Source organism: Harpia harpyja, chromosome 17, assembly GCF_026419915.1.
Source record: "Harpia harpyja isolate bHarHar1 chromosome 17, bHarHar1 primary haplotype, whole genome shotgun sequence".
NCBI lineage: Eukaryota > Metazoa > Chordata > Aves > Accipitriformes > Accipitridae > Harpia > Harpia harpyja.
Window position 1 is genome coordinate 22,270,080 of NC_068956.1, and position 14,742 is coordinate 22,284,821.

Consider the following 14,742-nt stretch of genomic DNA (forward strand, 5'->3'; position numbering starts at 1 on the left):
TGTTCTGTGTGTGAACAATTTGTCCATGTAACCTACCAAAAGCGCATTTCCAATCCAGAATCCAGCTGTGCTCATTTAACCTTGGCTCAAATGCACAGGGAGTGTTCTCATCCTAAACAGCTAGGGAAATTTAGAGGGTAGAATTCTAAAAAACACTGTGTTTTCATGGCATGCTTAAGATCAGAGAAAATCTTTGGTTCTTCCAGTTAAATAATTTGATTCTTATTATAATAAACCAGCATCTTGGTTCACTGGACTAGGAAGCGTTCAGTTGTACTGCAGCACTTCTCATTGGATGTGCAATCTACTCTTGCACTGATTATCTCACATAGCATAAACTCTTTGGAAAAGAAACAGTACTAATTAATGTCTATATAGCTCCAGAGAAATGCAGACTGTTTATAATAATGCCTAGTGTTAGTTTTGTTATACAGATTCAGAATACGGTCTAGGACAGTCAAGAGACTCACACTCTGACATGAGTGAATGAGGTTAAGTTTTGAAATCAAGGAAATGCCACTGAAAGCACTTCGGTTTTAAATCTCTCCAATTTATATCAAGGACTATAAATGGAAACGTTTCAGCTTGTCAACAACTGGCATTCAATCACACAGGAAAAAAAGTTGTTTCTGCAACAATCACAATCTGAACCCAAAACATACTTCATCTCCAAAAAGCAAAATTTTGAACTATTCCTGGACAGAGGTGAAATACCAACACCAGAAGCACATGCAAGATGAGTGCAGCTCAACACAAAAAGACCATGTTCTGCACCAGCCAATGGTCTTTGAATTAAGAATATGTTCTAGCATCAATCTCAGAATGACAAAAGCAAGCATCTCTGTGCCAAGTCCCTTATCTCAGACAGGGCTACCACCTCTTGATAGAAGCAGAGAAGGTGAGGAACCCTTCCCCAGCATGCACCCAACCACTGCTGCTTGCTGAACATCCAGCCAGTTCCACCTGCTTCTGGCAAACAGCAAGTGAGCTTCTTCAAAGACCACATACTGTCTCTGTCATTTCTTCTAGTTTGTTCTGACAGCGAACTGACTTTAAATGTACTAGACAAAATTCCACCCTAATACTCATAGCTAACACTTGTTCCAGTATTGAGGGGGAAAAAAAAGGAAGAAAAAAAAAAAAAAAAGACAAGCTACCCTGTTCAGCCTTATACATCAACTGGAGAAACCATAAGAGAATCCTAGAGGTCACCATGACCGTCTTTAACACGAGTTAACCCCATACTAGGCACGTCTCTCAACACCAAGTCCATCTACTCTGTGAGTCATACAGCAACACAACTGCCAGAGAAATCGGTGCATTTTGTCAGCTGGCAAGCTTGATAATGTCCATCAATATCCCTTCCTCAGTCCCAAGTATAAACTTGTTTTAAAGGCAGTGACAACCCCCCTCCCCCCCCCCAACTCATACGTACCTGATCACAACCAGCATTCACCAGTTCCTGGAGCATCTGCCTATTCACTTCAACAGCTGCTGTAGTGCTCGACTCATTAGCAAAAGGCAGCAAAGAATATCTAATTTCTCGCAGAGCTTTCTGATATGGTCCAAACTTAGGTGTTTGTCTCATCTGCTGCTGCCTTGCAGCATCCTTCCCCATTAAAATCTTAGGGTCCAGAGACGTTTCGCTGCCTGGTCCAATAGGTAGTCCCTGACCTGAAGATTTGGATGGTTGCTTTAAACCTTCTCGAATCTCTTGTAACCTTTGTCTGCTGTTTCCAGAATATGTCGTAGCAGGAAAAGTCTTTGGCCTCATTGTTAATCCAGTTTTCTCTGAGCATAAATACAGCTTTATTCTTAGGTTTTTTAAATTATTTCAAAAAAGTGTCACTTGATGGTATCAACTTCTTGTAAACATAATCCTTCGAAGAGAAAAAGAAAAGGCAAAATTCTCAAGAAAATTCTGCCAACATTTTACTTCAGCTCACGAACTTCACGTTTCCTACAAAAAGTGAAAATCCTTGGAATCATCATTTTGCAGACTGACAGTGTCTGAAACAAAAGAAAATAGAAAGTACATGCAATTAAGTTGATATTGTAAATGCCTCTGAAGGGACAGCATGACAATTAATCAAGTGAAAGTGAATCAGTTTAACCTATTAAGCTGTCACAGCTGGATTCCCTTTAATGATTTTCACTTTATCTGTTTTCAAGAATAGGATTCCAAAAGGCTTTCTCAACATAACCAATAAATAATTCATTTTTCTTTAAAGTTTCATTTTCAAAATAAATGAAAATAAAACCCTTAAAAACTACAACGTTTAAGAATTTTACAGTACCTAACTGCGGCAAGTTTCCCACCCAATTGCATAACCAAATGCTGGACAAGCCTATCCTATTTCATAATTAGGGAAGAGTATGCTCATGAAATGTTTTTCCCCCACTCAAGATTTTGTTTGTTTTACACTAGCTGAGCTCAGTTTCAGAAGTTTACGAAAAAGATTTATAATGGAAATATTGATGACTCTAACCATAGCAACTTCTAGTATTTCAATAACAAAGTGAATAACAGAAAGACAAGATATTTTGCCTTTCCACATGAATATCTTAGCAAAGCCTGAAGGTAAGAATTCGCCCCAGAACTGGAAGGAGGAGGGGAAAAAAAGGGGGGGGGAGGGAATATATGATATTTCATTAGCTGTGTCTTATAGGAAAGAAAGGGAAAAGAGGCGTAGGTGGAGCTACTCAGTAACAGCAGAAGAGGCAGAACCAGCTCAGTTAGCATCCCAACACAGAAAAAAGAAAAGACTTTGATAGCTTTAAGCACCTCTTCTGACATGCAGCAGAGAACAACTATGCAGCACAGCTGAGCTACCATGCAACTTGCAATCTCTGTGCAGCATGAAGTTACAAGAATCCTACCTTAACTAAGTCTTTGTGGCATCACCATAATAGAAACATTAAATAATGGTGCATTCAGAAGAGGATTAAAAAGATAGCTTAATCAGAAACGTCATCTCGCTATTGATGCTGCTCATGCAAGTTTGCTTCTGCTGTTGATATTAGCACTTGCAAAGCGACTCCTGAATGGTGCTCAAGCCACTTTGTTGAGAAGGCTAGAATTTGGTTCAGTTGTTTTCAAATCACAAATACAGAAGATGGTAACACACTGTATGTTCCTCTCTGTCACTCAGAAGTCGACTGGATTTTTTTTTAAAAAGGAATTTCACTTCTGATCATAGCACATTTATCACTGGAAAGAGTTTCTCCGGAAAGTATTGATCTTTATTTTCACATGCTCATACTAAAACTCAACTCACTGCAGCAACTCTTCCTGTGATAGCTACAGTATTTCCCAACAAAACAACCATTTCCATACATTTACCATCAGTTCCCACTGCCAAGCAAACAGCTTACTACTGTGAAGGCCAAGAGGATCTGGACACATTCATGTCTGAAGCCCATCACCACTTCCTAATTAGTACAGAGTCCACTTCAAGCTTTCCTCTACAACCAAGGACTGAAACGCAATAGTGAACTCAGACCCGAGGCTCTTTTTTTTGTGATGGTTTACCAGTTTGAAATGCAGGAGCACAGATTAATCACTTGAGACTAACCCATGTCAAGCTCTTTTGCTAAGATTTAAATGCTCAGTTAACTAAAAGACACCTATAATGTGTTCAAGGTCTTGAGCTCCACTCGGTACTCTCTAAGGATATCCTGCAACCCTAACTCATAGAGGACTAAGAGTGACATAAATGCCCACGTGCACATTGGACAGGGTTTGTCACTTGTTTTAAGAGAAATGCTAAAGCTGTTCATCTAGATTTTGATATTTCCACAAACAACAAATCAGCTATTAGTCAATAACAGATCAAGTTTTCATTGTTCTCAATGAAGACAATAGCAGCTGAAGGATCCCAAGAACAGAATTTTTTCTACTTAGACAGAATATAGCAAAAGATAATACATAGCCTCCTTAAAAAAAAAAAACAATAGTACTGCAGCCCTTTTAGGATTACATCATAACTAGCTAGTGCTTAAAAGATACAGAGCAATTAATTAGTCTATAACTGTCTTTCCTTTCCTGACAGCAGCAGGCACCATATGGCTGGGTTTAGGAATCTGTGTTGTTCTTCCTTTTCAGTCCCTGTGCCAATCCTCAGGCCTGGGACGCGCTGGAAAAGCTTGCAACCCCCCCCCCTTTTTGCAGCGAAGGACTGCTTTCCCACTTACACACATGCTTCACATAAAGAACTTTCGTGACCTTTAGCCTAAGCTCAAGTCTAATAATGCTAGGTCAAGCCAGCTGGCAATTTCTTCAGCTTACACTTACAATACTGCTAAACCAGAAAGAAATGTTGATCATTTAGACAGTATGAATGAGAACAGCAACAACAGCAAGTTCTTGGAGCTAACTGCAAATGTTTCACATTTTGCAGAAGGGTTTTTTGACTAAATACGTAAGGTAAGCCAAGAAATTGGAACATTAAATATTACAGATGACTTACAAAGACAAGGTGCCTGCTTTTTAAAATCTTCCTGTGATTTGCATTTTTAGCAAAAAATAAAAGGATTGTATGCTTTAAGAGATGTGTAGTGTGTCTAATTCTGTCTACGCATTTCTGACTGTACATCTGGATTTGGATAACTCCAAATCCTTCTAATCTGCACCTTGCCTACAGCATGAATGTATCAATAGCCTTCCTGCCATCACGAGAAACGATTTTTCAGAATTATTTTTGAGCTTCAAGCCATTCTGACTAAACAATCCTAAGGCTTTTTTCCCAAATGTTAGACATTCTGCACTAATTAAAAGCTTGTCCATTATCCTGAAGATACAATCAAATAAGCGCAGCATTACTTTAATTGCATCAAGTTAGAAAAATTTTTTAATAACTGATTATTCTTCTTCATTTGAGAAATACCAATAGCTGCTCTGGCAGCAACCAACCAACCACACTGAAATTATATGCTGATGTCTGTTGTCCCAGCAGCACTAGCTATTCACTTTCTTGTTTCTTCGCTCCCCAACAGGCTGCACGCGCTACTACTGTCTCTGTGGAGCTAGGACACAGGCAAGAAACTAAAGCTCAGTTGTGTTTCAAGAGCTAAGTCCCAAACCCTGAGCTGGAGAGCTGCTTCCCTATCTATAACTGTGCAGGCACTGTAGTGAGCTGAGCTAGCGATCACTGCAGAAGGAAGGAATAAAGTTTGAAGAAACTGCTACAACTGCCTTCCCTCTCTCAATTTACAGGTATTGCTTTGGTTTTTTTGGATCACAAATTCACGGAAGCAGGGACCATCCACTTTGTACTGGAGGTCTAAGGCTGTCAAGGGGGCGGGGAGGGGGAGCATTTCAGGAATTTCATTATTATACGAACCGTGCTCCCCTTTATAAGTAAGCACACGGTGAAAGTGAAAAGAACTGAAGTGAGGATTTTCCCCCAAATCATTCCTTCTCTCCTTCTTCCTGCTAACAAAACTGTCCAAAAGTAACTCTGTGCCTGCATCCCACTGCCAACCATAAGCACTGGCCCAATCCAGTGCTGTGGGAAACAGCTCACCTTCCCCATCCACAGCAGACCAGCAGTAATTGACCGCAGAGCCTGGACACTCCAAAGAAGCTTTTTTTTTTTTTTTTTTTTTTTGCGTCATTTGCGCGAGTGCCTTTGCCGGGGAAGGGGGTATTTCAACACGCCCGCCACTCACGAGGCAGGAGAGAGAGAGGGTGGCGAAGTGCTGAATTTTGGCAGTGACCTTCAGCTGACTGCGAACAGGGCCCCCGCTGCAGCCGGACGGGACCTCGCGGGCTCTGGGTGCCCCCGCTCGGCTGCCCCCGGCCCTCGCCTCCACAGACACCCCCCACGGCGGGCTCTGGCCCAGGCTCGCCGCCTCCAACCCCCGTGCCGGCCGGGAATGCCCCGGGGGAACGCGGGCGCCCCAACCCCTTCTCCCCCAGCCCCAAGCCCACTCCTTTCGCAGGCAGAAAGCTCCCAAAATAAACTCCGGCCATTTAGCAGCAGCTCTCCGGCCTGCTGGGGCAGCCCGCGGAGCCGGTCCCCACGGCGGAGGGGAGCCGGGCGGACCGGCCCGGGGCAGAGGCCTCAGGCGGGCGGGCGGACGGGACCCCCCCCCCGCCCCGCCAGGGCTGGGCTGTCACACGGGTGTCCGGGAAATGTCGGAGGGTGCGGGCAGAGCGCCGAGGCTGCCCCCGGGAGGGGGGCACACACACACACACGGGACGCTCACTCCCGCTTCAAGAACCGACCCGCCTTCGCGCCCCCCCCCCATCTCCACACGACTTTCCCCCCAGGGCACAGCAGTTTGGGGGGGGGGGGGGGGAGAAGCGCTCACACCCGCGGTCGAGGCGAAACCGCCGCGCCGCCCCCCCGCCCCTCTTCGCTCACCTCCTCGGGGCGCCCAGCGCCGCCGCTCGCCTACCGGGGTGGTGGTGGTGGGGGAAAGCCGTCACGGAACGGCTCAACGACGGCGGCGGCGACCCCGACGGCGCGGGCCGGTCTCCATCTTCCCCCTCGCCGTCCCGGGCGCCGAGTGCGGGGCGCAGTCGGGACATTCGCTACATTGTTGGCATTCCATTCGCGTCACGTGACCCGCGGCGCCCGCGTCATTCCACTCCCCCCCCCTCCCGCCGCCGCCGCCCCTCCCGGCGCATACCAGCGGGGGGAGGGGCTTCGAGGGCGGCAGGGCGGGAAGGGCCGTTAAGGGTTGTCGCACCCTGAGGGGACCGGAGGGCGGAGGGGACGCCGCCCCCGCGGTCGCGGGGGCGGCGTCCCCTCCGCCCTCCGGTCCCCTCAGGGTGCCCTTCCTTAGGTTTACAGGCAGCTTGTGACACTCTTTCCCCTCACAAAAAAACACCCCGCCCCACAAACACCCCCTTGCTGGGTCTTGCGGGAGAGGGGTGGCTGAGGTGGTGAGGGAATGGCGTTGCTTCCGCTTGATGAGGTGAAAAAGGTTGAGGTAGGCAGCTTGGAGGTGCCCGTCGGCCCCAAACTCATTTTAGGTGTGTGTTTCTTGGCGATAATCTTTTATTATTATTCCTTCCACGCTGAACTAAAACTACACACACACGAAAAGTGGCAGGACTGTCGATGCTTATCTGGGCTTTTCTTTTGGTTTCTGGTTTGCTTTGGGGGTTTTGGGGGGGGGGGGGGGGGTTACTTATTTTTCATGCTTTTTATCGTGTCAACGGGGCTATGAGGTGCCGGAGGAGGGCAGCCAGGGAATTCACATCTGGATCAAAAATGCAGATTCAAGCTGCAAAAGATTTTTGGATGCAAAGCTTGTGTTTGACCTCGTTATGGATGGAGCTGCCTGGATCTCAGCCTGTTTTTCATGAAAGCAGGAATATTCTGATTTTAGATTTCTCTATGGTCTATTTTAATAAAGACAATTGTCAATGAGAAATAATCCCCCCACACCCAAATACAGCAATGTTTGGATGTGGGAGGCTGGCTCTGACCCCTCAGCATGACAGATACACACACTAGCCATAACAAGGGTATACTGATACAGAGAACAAAAGAAAGTAAGCTTTCCTATATATATGTGTATATCTTTAGATCATTAACACGGAAGAAGCCTGCAGTCCTGAAATAATACTTTAAAATTCTTGAAATCTTGTTGCAAAGCAGAGAGGTGCTCGTTGTAGAGGCGCTCTGTTTGGCAGGGAAAATGTCAGTCTTGCAGATGCTTTAGACACATGGTTATCTTTAATCATGCGACTAGTCCCAGTGTCTTTAACGGGACCGAGAGCACGTATAAAGAGAAGTCTATGCATAACTGTCTTTCCAGGATGGGAGCTATATTTACAGCCTTTTCCAAGCCATGGGGACTATTTTTGTAAGTAATATTACTCATGGACAGTCCTATCTAAGGATATTTATCTGATCTTGTTTATCATGATCCTTTTTTTTTAAAAAAAAAAAAAGCCTTCCTTGCAGACTGTCAATAGTGCTTATAAATGATGCTGGTTTGGGAGGAGAAGTGACTGCCAATAGAGTGCTACATTTCATGAGAAAAATGCAGCCTGGTGCACAGAAATTGTTTAGCGTCTCATCTGAGGGCAGCCAGTTACTGTATATAAATTACTGTCGGAATTTCAATAGTGTCATTGACTGGAATATATTGCAGGGGGGAGGAAACCTCCGACTCTGGGGAGCTAAATAAACCCATTAGGTTCAGAGCAGATTCCAACGCTGGCAGAATATTGCAGGGTAACGTGGTTCATTTTGCAATCTTCAAATACCTGCAAAACTGAAGTAAATTTTAAACGATATGACAGATGCAGCATGGCTTCATTTTCTGAATTACTGCTGTGCTTAACCGATGAAGCATAGCAACATGATTGCCCAAACCAGAGATTGCTCAATGGCTTGAGACCTTTTCCCAACAAAGTTCAGGCTGGTTTAAAGGAACAGCATCAAGATAAAAATTGCTTACTCTGTGCTAATACACTCTTTCGTAAGATTTGATTGTCATCCACATTCTTAAATCTAGGTAAAACAGATATTTTCATTTATTTTTCTCCTTTGGAACCGTTTGTTTTCTTTTTGCATTCCAATCCATCTGGGAATGAGACTCAGCTGCACTATTTCACCTCCTGGTTCCAGCCAGCTGCACCTTCTGAATTTCATGCATTTGCACAGGGTTGCTGGGGTTGAGTTCCCACCAGCAGAGCAGCAGGTACAGGTGCGATGGGTTGCATCCGCTCTCTAGAAAGTACCTGTATTCGGCTGGTCTGCCACAGATGAGGAGACTCCGTGGACTATTTCTGCTTTTAGCCTTTAGAAACCCAAACTGTTAGAAATCACATTCCTCAAAAATAATAAGGAAATTGAAATCAGTTGGGTTGTGGCATTATACAACAACTTGGTTAAAACATGATTTGATCTCTGTAAATTTTTTGGAGATTAGTGTATCAGTCAAGTCTTTCCTCCCAGCTATCTTCTCCACAGCAAGGTATCTCCAGAAGGAAAGACGCTACATAAAAAGAACAATACAATTTGTCTGTACGAGCAAATCCGTTCACAGACTAGACCAAGAGATAATAATCTACCATGACTAAGGGTCAGTGTGTTTATTCATGGCTCCGCTTCAGTGACTCTGCTGGACCTATGGTGATTACAGCACTCGCCTCCGGACTTGCCTGAGCAGCTGTCTGCCCCGCTGCGTGGGTACGGTGGGAGGGACCGTGGCTCCACCATTTCACATTCTTTCTCCTTCCACCCACCTGTGACAGTGAGGGAAGCAGGAGCTCTGTGCAGCTCCATCCCCTCACATCTAATGCTGTGAATTGCCTCGTCCCCTCCCTGTACTCCTGCTTCGCTGTTTGCTGAGCCACAGTGTGACTCCTAAACTATTGTATTTGGAACCAATTACCAAATCGTGCTGCTAAAAATACTCCTAGCAACCAAATAATGGTGATGTGGGTGGATGAACTTTTTCTTTACACAGTACTGGTAGCCAATAAAAGCTTGAACCCATTCAGAACTTGAAAAAGAAAGGTAAAGCAAGAATATTATCAGCAATATCTAGTCCTCTGCTAGTCTTTTTTCAAAGAGGAACACACATGCACGTGAAATGATTATGAACATGTGAACATAGGTGTGTATGAGCATACAGACATAAAGAATTTGCTGACAGTGACATCCTTCACTAGGACGACATGTCTAGAACAAACAACTGTGACACAAAATGAATGATGTGCAAGGAAAAAAGTCTTGGGTAAACATCACCAAAATGTTCTTGTTTTAATATATTGATTTTCTTTGCAGAATTATACTGGGGAATCATTCTTCCGAAATCACCAATGCAAAACCAGTTAGAAACAGGAGTTCTGAGTCTTCCAGCACAGTAACACAACCTATATGTGAATATAATGTATATGTTTAACTGTGATGCAAAATTACATTTGTGGCAGTCAAAGTTAGGCTCATCGCTTCAAAAATTGAGTGGGTGAAAAAATAAACTAACCAAATTCTAACTATGGTTTAGATATGCTTTTTTTTGTCAGGACTATGCCTATGAGGATCTATCACAGCACCCTTTTCAGGCAGCAAAGGTGTAGCGAACATAAGAGCTGGTACTTCAGAAATACATTTGACTTCAGCACACAGTAGGTGAAATAGGACAAATCTGACTGGGAACCTGCCTCAGCTTTGCAGAGGAAACATGAACCCAGGCTCACGTTAACTGGGTAAGGCATTCTGGATGCTCAAACTGCCTTTATAGCCCTCACACAGAAAGTTCAAAACTGAATTTCACAAGGACCCGTGTTCCGATGTACTCTGCCCCCAGCCCCACACTTCTTATCAATCATTGACTGCAGCTGGAGCCCAGGCAGCGCCTGAGAGGACTGCAGGAATGTCGGGACTTTGTGTGGAATTTCACCAGTGTGAGCCAGTTGTGCTCTCCATTTGGGAATGAATTGGCCAAATTTTCAAGTCCCTGCAATCAGCTTTATGGCATCACTTTGTTCAGATGCAACGCAGATGGCTTTTGAACATCACAGCCAACTGATTCCAAAATTTTAGGAAAAGTTTTTAGGCATCTGTAGGCAGTGCTCTTCTGATCCTGGAGAAACTGAGAAGGGGGTAATGCAGGACACATGAAGCCCTGGCATCTGGTGAGGGCATCCAGCAACCATCAATCTGGCCTGTAATTATCTTTTCATCAAAGGCCTGGCACAGTAGCTGTTAGCATCTCCCAGCATAACAATACCCCCACCACAGCTCTGCCCTTCCTGACACAGACGCCCTGAATGATTCACCCTCCAGACAGAAAGAAAAGGTGTGGGAGGAACACCAGGCGCATCCAAAGCCCTTGGCTTGGTGCAGAAAATGAGGGACTCTGGAACTGGTGAGGACAAGGGTAGCTTCCCAAAATGCCTGTGTGGGGAGCAAAAAAAATTGAGGGAGCCATGAGGAACCCCTACCCTGAGGGAACAAATGAAGCACTTTTCTTCTCCAGTACTCTGGAGAAGGAAATACAAAGGAATTCCCAGAGTCAGTGGTATGGAGGTGAGGCTTTGGGACTAGGAAGCTCCTAAAGGAGTGCAGGATGGGAAAGCAGCACCAGAGCACATGGGGTGGAATGAGCCACGTGCGCAGCCTATGGAGACTACAAACTTCCCTCTGCCCTGCGCGCACACGCACACACGTCAATGCAAGGGCGTTTTGCAACCATAAGAGACCATCCGAGGCTTCAGAAGGGTGATACTCCACTAAACCGTTTCATGTTGATTTGGAGGAGGGGGTGGTAGGCGGGTCTGTTGAGCCAAAGGTAGCATAGATCAGCTTTTGTCCATTCCCTGTCTCGCTTTGGGACTGTCAGCAAACCATTTCACTTGTCCACCTCAGCTTCCCTCTCTGTAAGGAAAGAGGAATGACTCCCACGTCTTGGAAAGACTAGGAAGTCTCTGGATGAATAGTTCCTTCTGTGAACTATCGTTATGTTAAATTGATGCCTCAAAGCCCAGTGTCATAATTTAGCGTTAATTTAAAAGAAAGCTGTGTTCGTTTCTCTGATAATTTGCTGTACCTATTTAGGAGGCCTGGTATTAAAGTCCTGCGTAGCTCTTCCCATGAGAAAATTATATATTTTTTAAAGTATCTATCAAATTTGCTTTTTGCATTAGACTGATCTATCAATTTAAAAACTGTTGGCTGCTAAGGAATTTAAATTGTCACCTCTACAATAAACAACACATATTTTGAAGTGAGTTTATCAAGGAAAGGATGTCTTTGATATGTTTGAACTGTTAACCTGAATCCAGTGTTTTGTTGTTTTCTGTTAACAACTTTGAGTGCAGGAGAAGAAATCTCCTATTTCCTGTGATATATTTGGTTTATGGAAAATCTGAAGTCTGGAAAGCAGAAAAATGGTGTCTCATTTCACTGAGAATATAGAAATAAGTTATTGTGTCAGTATAAAAAGACACATGCTTTGTCCATTGAGTAGCTCATACATACGGGAAATCTGAGATTTTTTAGATAAGACCCTGGAAGAAGAGACAAAAATGACTCATGTGGCAGGGACCGCAATCTACTCAAATGAAGCCCAAAATAGCAGTGAACAAAACTTTCTTGAAAATGGTTACTTTCAATTAGTTACCTGTTTGCAATTAATGCCTGGTCACTAAAGCTAAATGCCACATTCCCCAAAAGCACCACTAGAAACGTACCTACTAGACACCTTACCAGAGACACCTGATTGATAATTGCCAATAGGGAGACAAAATGTCATACAGATGCAGCAGTCACAGCAGGGGGATGCACACAACTGGCATCCTCAGGGTTAGTTAGGGACCCACGTCCATTTGGTTGCAAACCAGCCTGAGTCACAGGCATTTTACCACAATTACTCCTAACCCTTCTCAGAGCAAAAAACAAGACCATTTCAGAAAGCCTCAGGGTGTCCACATCTTAGAAACTTATCAAGATCCTTCTTGTCCTAAGGAAGGACAAGAAGGTATGGCTAGAGAGAATAAATGTACTAACAAAGGATTTCAAGAGTGAGGGCTGTCAGTCCAGTATCCTTGGAAAATAAAACTGGACAGGCTATAACCATCTCAGCTTACAAACATGCAAATGGTTCTCTCCCAGCTAAAGGGTAGAATTGAGTCAGAAGTTAGCACTTTTAATAGGGTGCCTTATCAAAAGTGATACAAGGAAAAGTGATACTTCAGAAAAGGACAAGAAATTGTCAGATTAGATATCACTTGAACACATTTTGGGTTCCCAACATAATGTGTGGTTTGGGCTAGATATGGGACTCAGAGGAAACCATTCCTCTTGTGAGATGTTGGATCTGCCAGAGTCTGTAAAAGCAGGGAAGTATAGTTGGAAGATTATCAAAAAAATAGTGACCATGGTAATGAGCTTTGGATCAGATCTTTCAACAAGACTTGGATCTTTCCCTGTAAGCCTTGTTATTATGACTAAATCAGCTCAAAAGGAAAAAAACCCCAACAGCAACAAATTCCAACTGATTAAATCCTAAGAGAAAACTGGACATGGAACAGAGTAAAGGAAGGGATGGGATAGAAAAATGGGCACTGGCATGTGTTCAGAAGTACTATTAATGTGTATTCAGAGAAAATTAAAATAATAGTACAGATGGGCAAGGAAGTACAACCATGGATAGGAAGAAGACACATAGTGCAGAGGAAGAGATCCAGACAGATCGCAGGCTGACATCAGTAATGCACAAGGAAAAAAGGGTGAGCCAATAGAAAGCATGGAAGTCAAACCGTAAGAGATTGAACTATGTGTCTTCATATAGTCTAGATACACTGAATAAGGCCACAGTGGTAACAGGGATAGATGTCAGCTATAGACAGAAGTGGTGAGTTTTTAAAAAATCTATTTATACCTCTGTTTTTAAAAAGTCTGCTTTTGTATCAAAGACTGTGGGAAGTAGGTGACAGAAGTGACCATAAATTAAAAAAAGAAACAGAAGACCATGCTAACGCAAGGCAACCACATGTATGGAACAGCTACTAAATGAAAACATTCCAGAGGAGCATGGGGCAAGTATCAGTTAGTCTTGCTATATGTGATGGTGCACTGGGAGGCTGCAATTGCTCTCAAAAAAAAATACATAATAAGGGACCACCTCTTCAGAGCAGAGATTACATCTCTACAGATAAGATGGACAGAGAAGTTGAACGGAGAAACACAGCTAGGCTGCATTGAGCGTTCACAAGGAACACGGCAATTCAACAGCAAAGACAGGACCCGAATCCTCACCTCCTGAACCACAATCAGCAACTAGATCACACTGTCAGCAAAGACAAAGTTAAAAAAGGATGCAAAACATGAAGAGTCAGAGGGGATGTCCAACTTCTCGGTTCCAGGCTATTGCCCAGACACAAAGCTCTAGGGGAAACCTGTAAGACTTTGGTCTTGCCGTAGACTGTCTGCCGTAGACTGCAGAAATTCAGACCCTCGCCTCTTCACCTCTCTCTGACACACAGTAATTTTCCGGTGGTGCTGTAAGCCTGTTGCTGTGTCTCATTTTCCTACATAAACTGGCTTTTCATGGTGACTGTGCCACTTGAGCCGGCCTTATGTTGGCATACCTGCCACATCTGCAAGACGGCGCGGAGCAACCCCGCAGTGCAGCGGGGCGAGGCGGCAGCCGCTGGCTCGCAGCATCTCCTGATCTCCGAGCACAGTGGGGTTGCAGCACGCTCCTGTTCGAGGTCTGCCCACAGAGGTGGGACCTTCTCCGAGCTCCTGCTGAGCCCAGCACCCGGCCACCACATTTCTGGCGCTGTAAGAGGGCCTGAGAGCTGAGCAGTTGTGTGCTGCAGTTGTGAGGGGCAGGGCTCCAGGGGAAGCCTCCCCTGTTTGGATTGCCTGCGGGAAGGAAGTGGGGTAACATACAACTTGGCAAGGCATCTCAAAGCAGCGCCGGTCAACAAACCTCACGTATTTTCTTGGGGGAAGAGAGAAAGATACTGAGTAGAGGCAAAACTACAGTCACACCTCTGTGTACTCTGGCAGCTGAGATCCTGTGTGCTTTGCGCTTGTTTACATACCTTTATCAGCAAAGGACACCAGAAAACTGAGAGAAGGTATTTACTATTGTCTATGAGGTGAGTGACTTGCATGAATAAAATAACCTGGCCTGAATCCTATGGATCAGTTGGTATAATCACAAGCAGGGTGGAAGGTGGGATAACTATCGCCTGGCCTTTGCAGTAGAAACAGAAAATTGCATGTTGGGACTTGTCATCCATATGTGCTACACGTCCAT

The 14,742-nt window shown here is 44.6% G+C and overlaps 1 protein-coding gene across 2 annotated transcripts in view; it reads right to left on the bottom strand.

Moving 5' to 3' along the window:
- Positions 1-6,572, bottom strand: part of LATS2 (large tumor suppressor kinase 2) — a 51,484-nt gene extending 44,912 nt beyond the window's left edge. Inside the window, exons 1-2 of one of the 2 annotated variants that reach the window (XM_052812370.1) lie at positions 6,369-6,572; positions 1,436-2,010 (exon numbers count right to left, since the gene is read on the bottom strand). In XM_052812370.1, coding sequence (XP_052668330.1) covers positions 1,436-1,774 — 339 coding nt within the window. In that variant the 5' untranslated portion in view covers positions 1,775-2,010; positions 6,369-6,572. Of the gene's footprint in view, positions 1-1,435; positions 2,011-6,368 lie in introns of those variants that run through there. The other variant, XM_052812371.1, reaches the window with a different exon arrangement.
- Between the last annotated feature and the right edge of the window lie 8,170 nt (positions 6,573-14,742).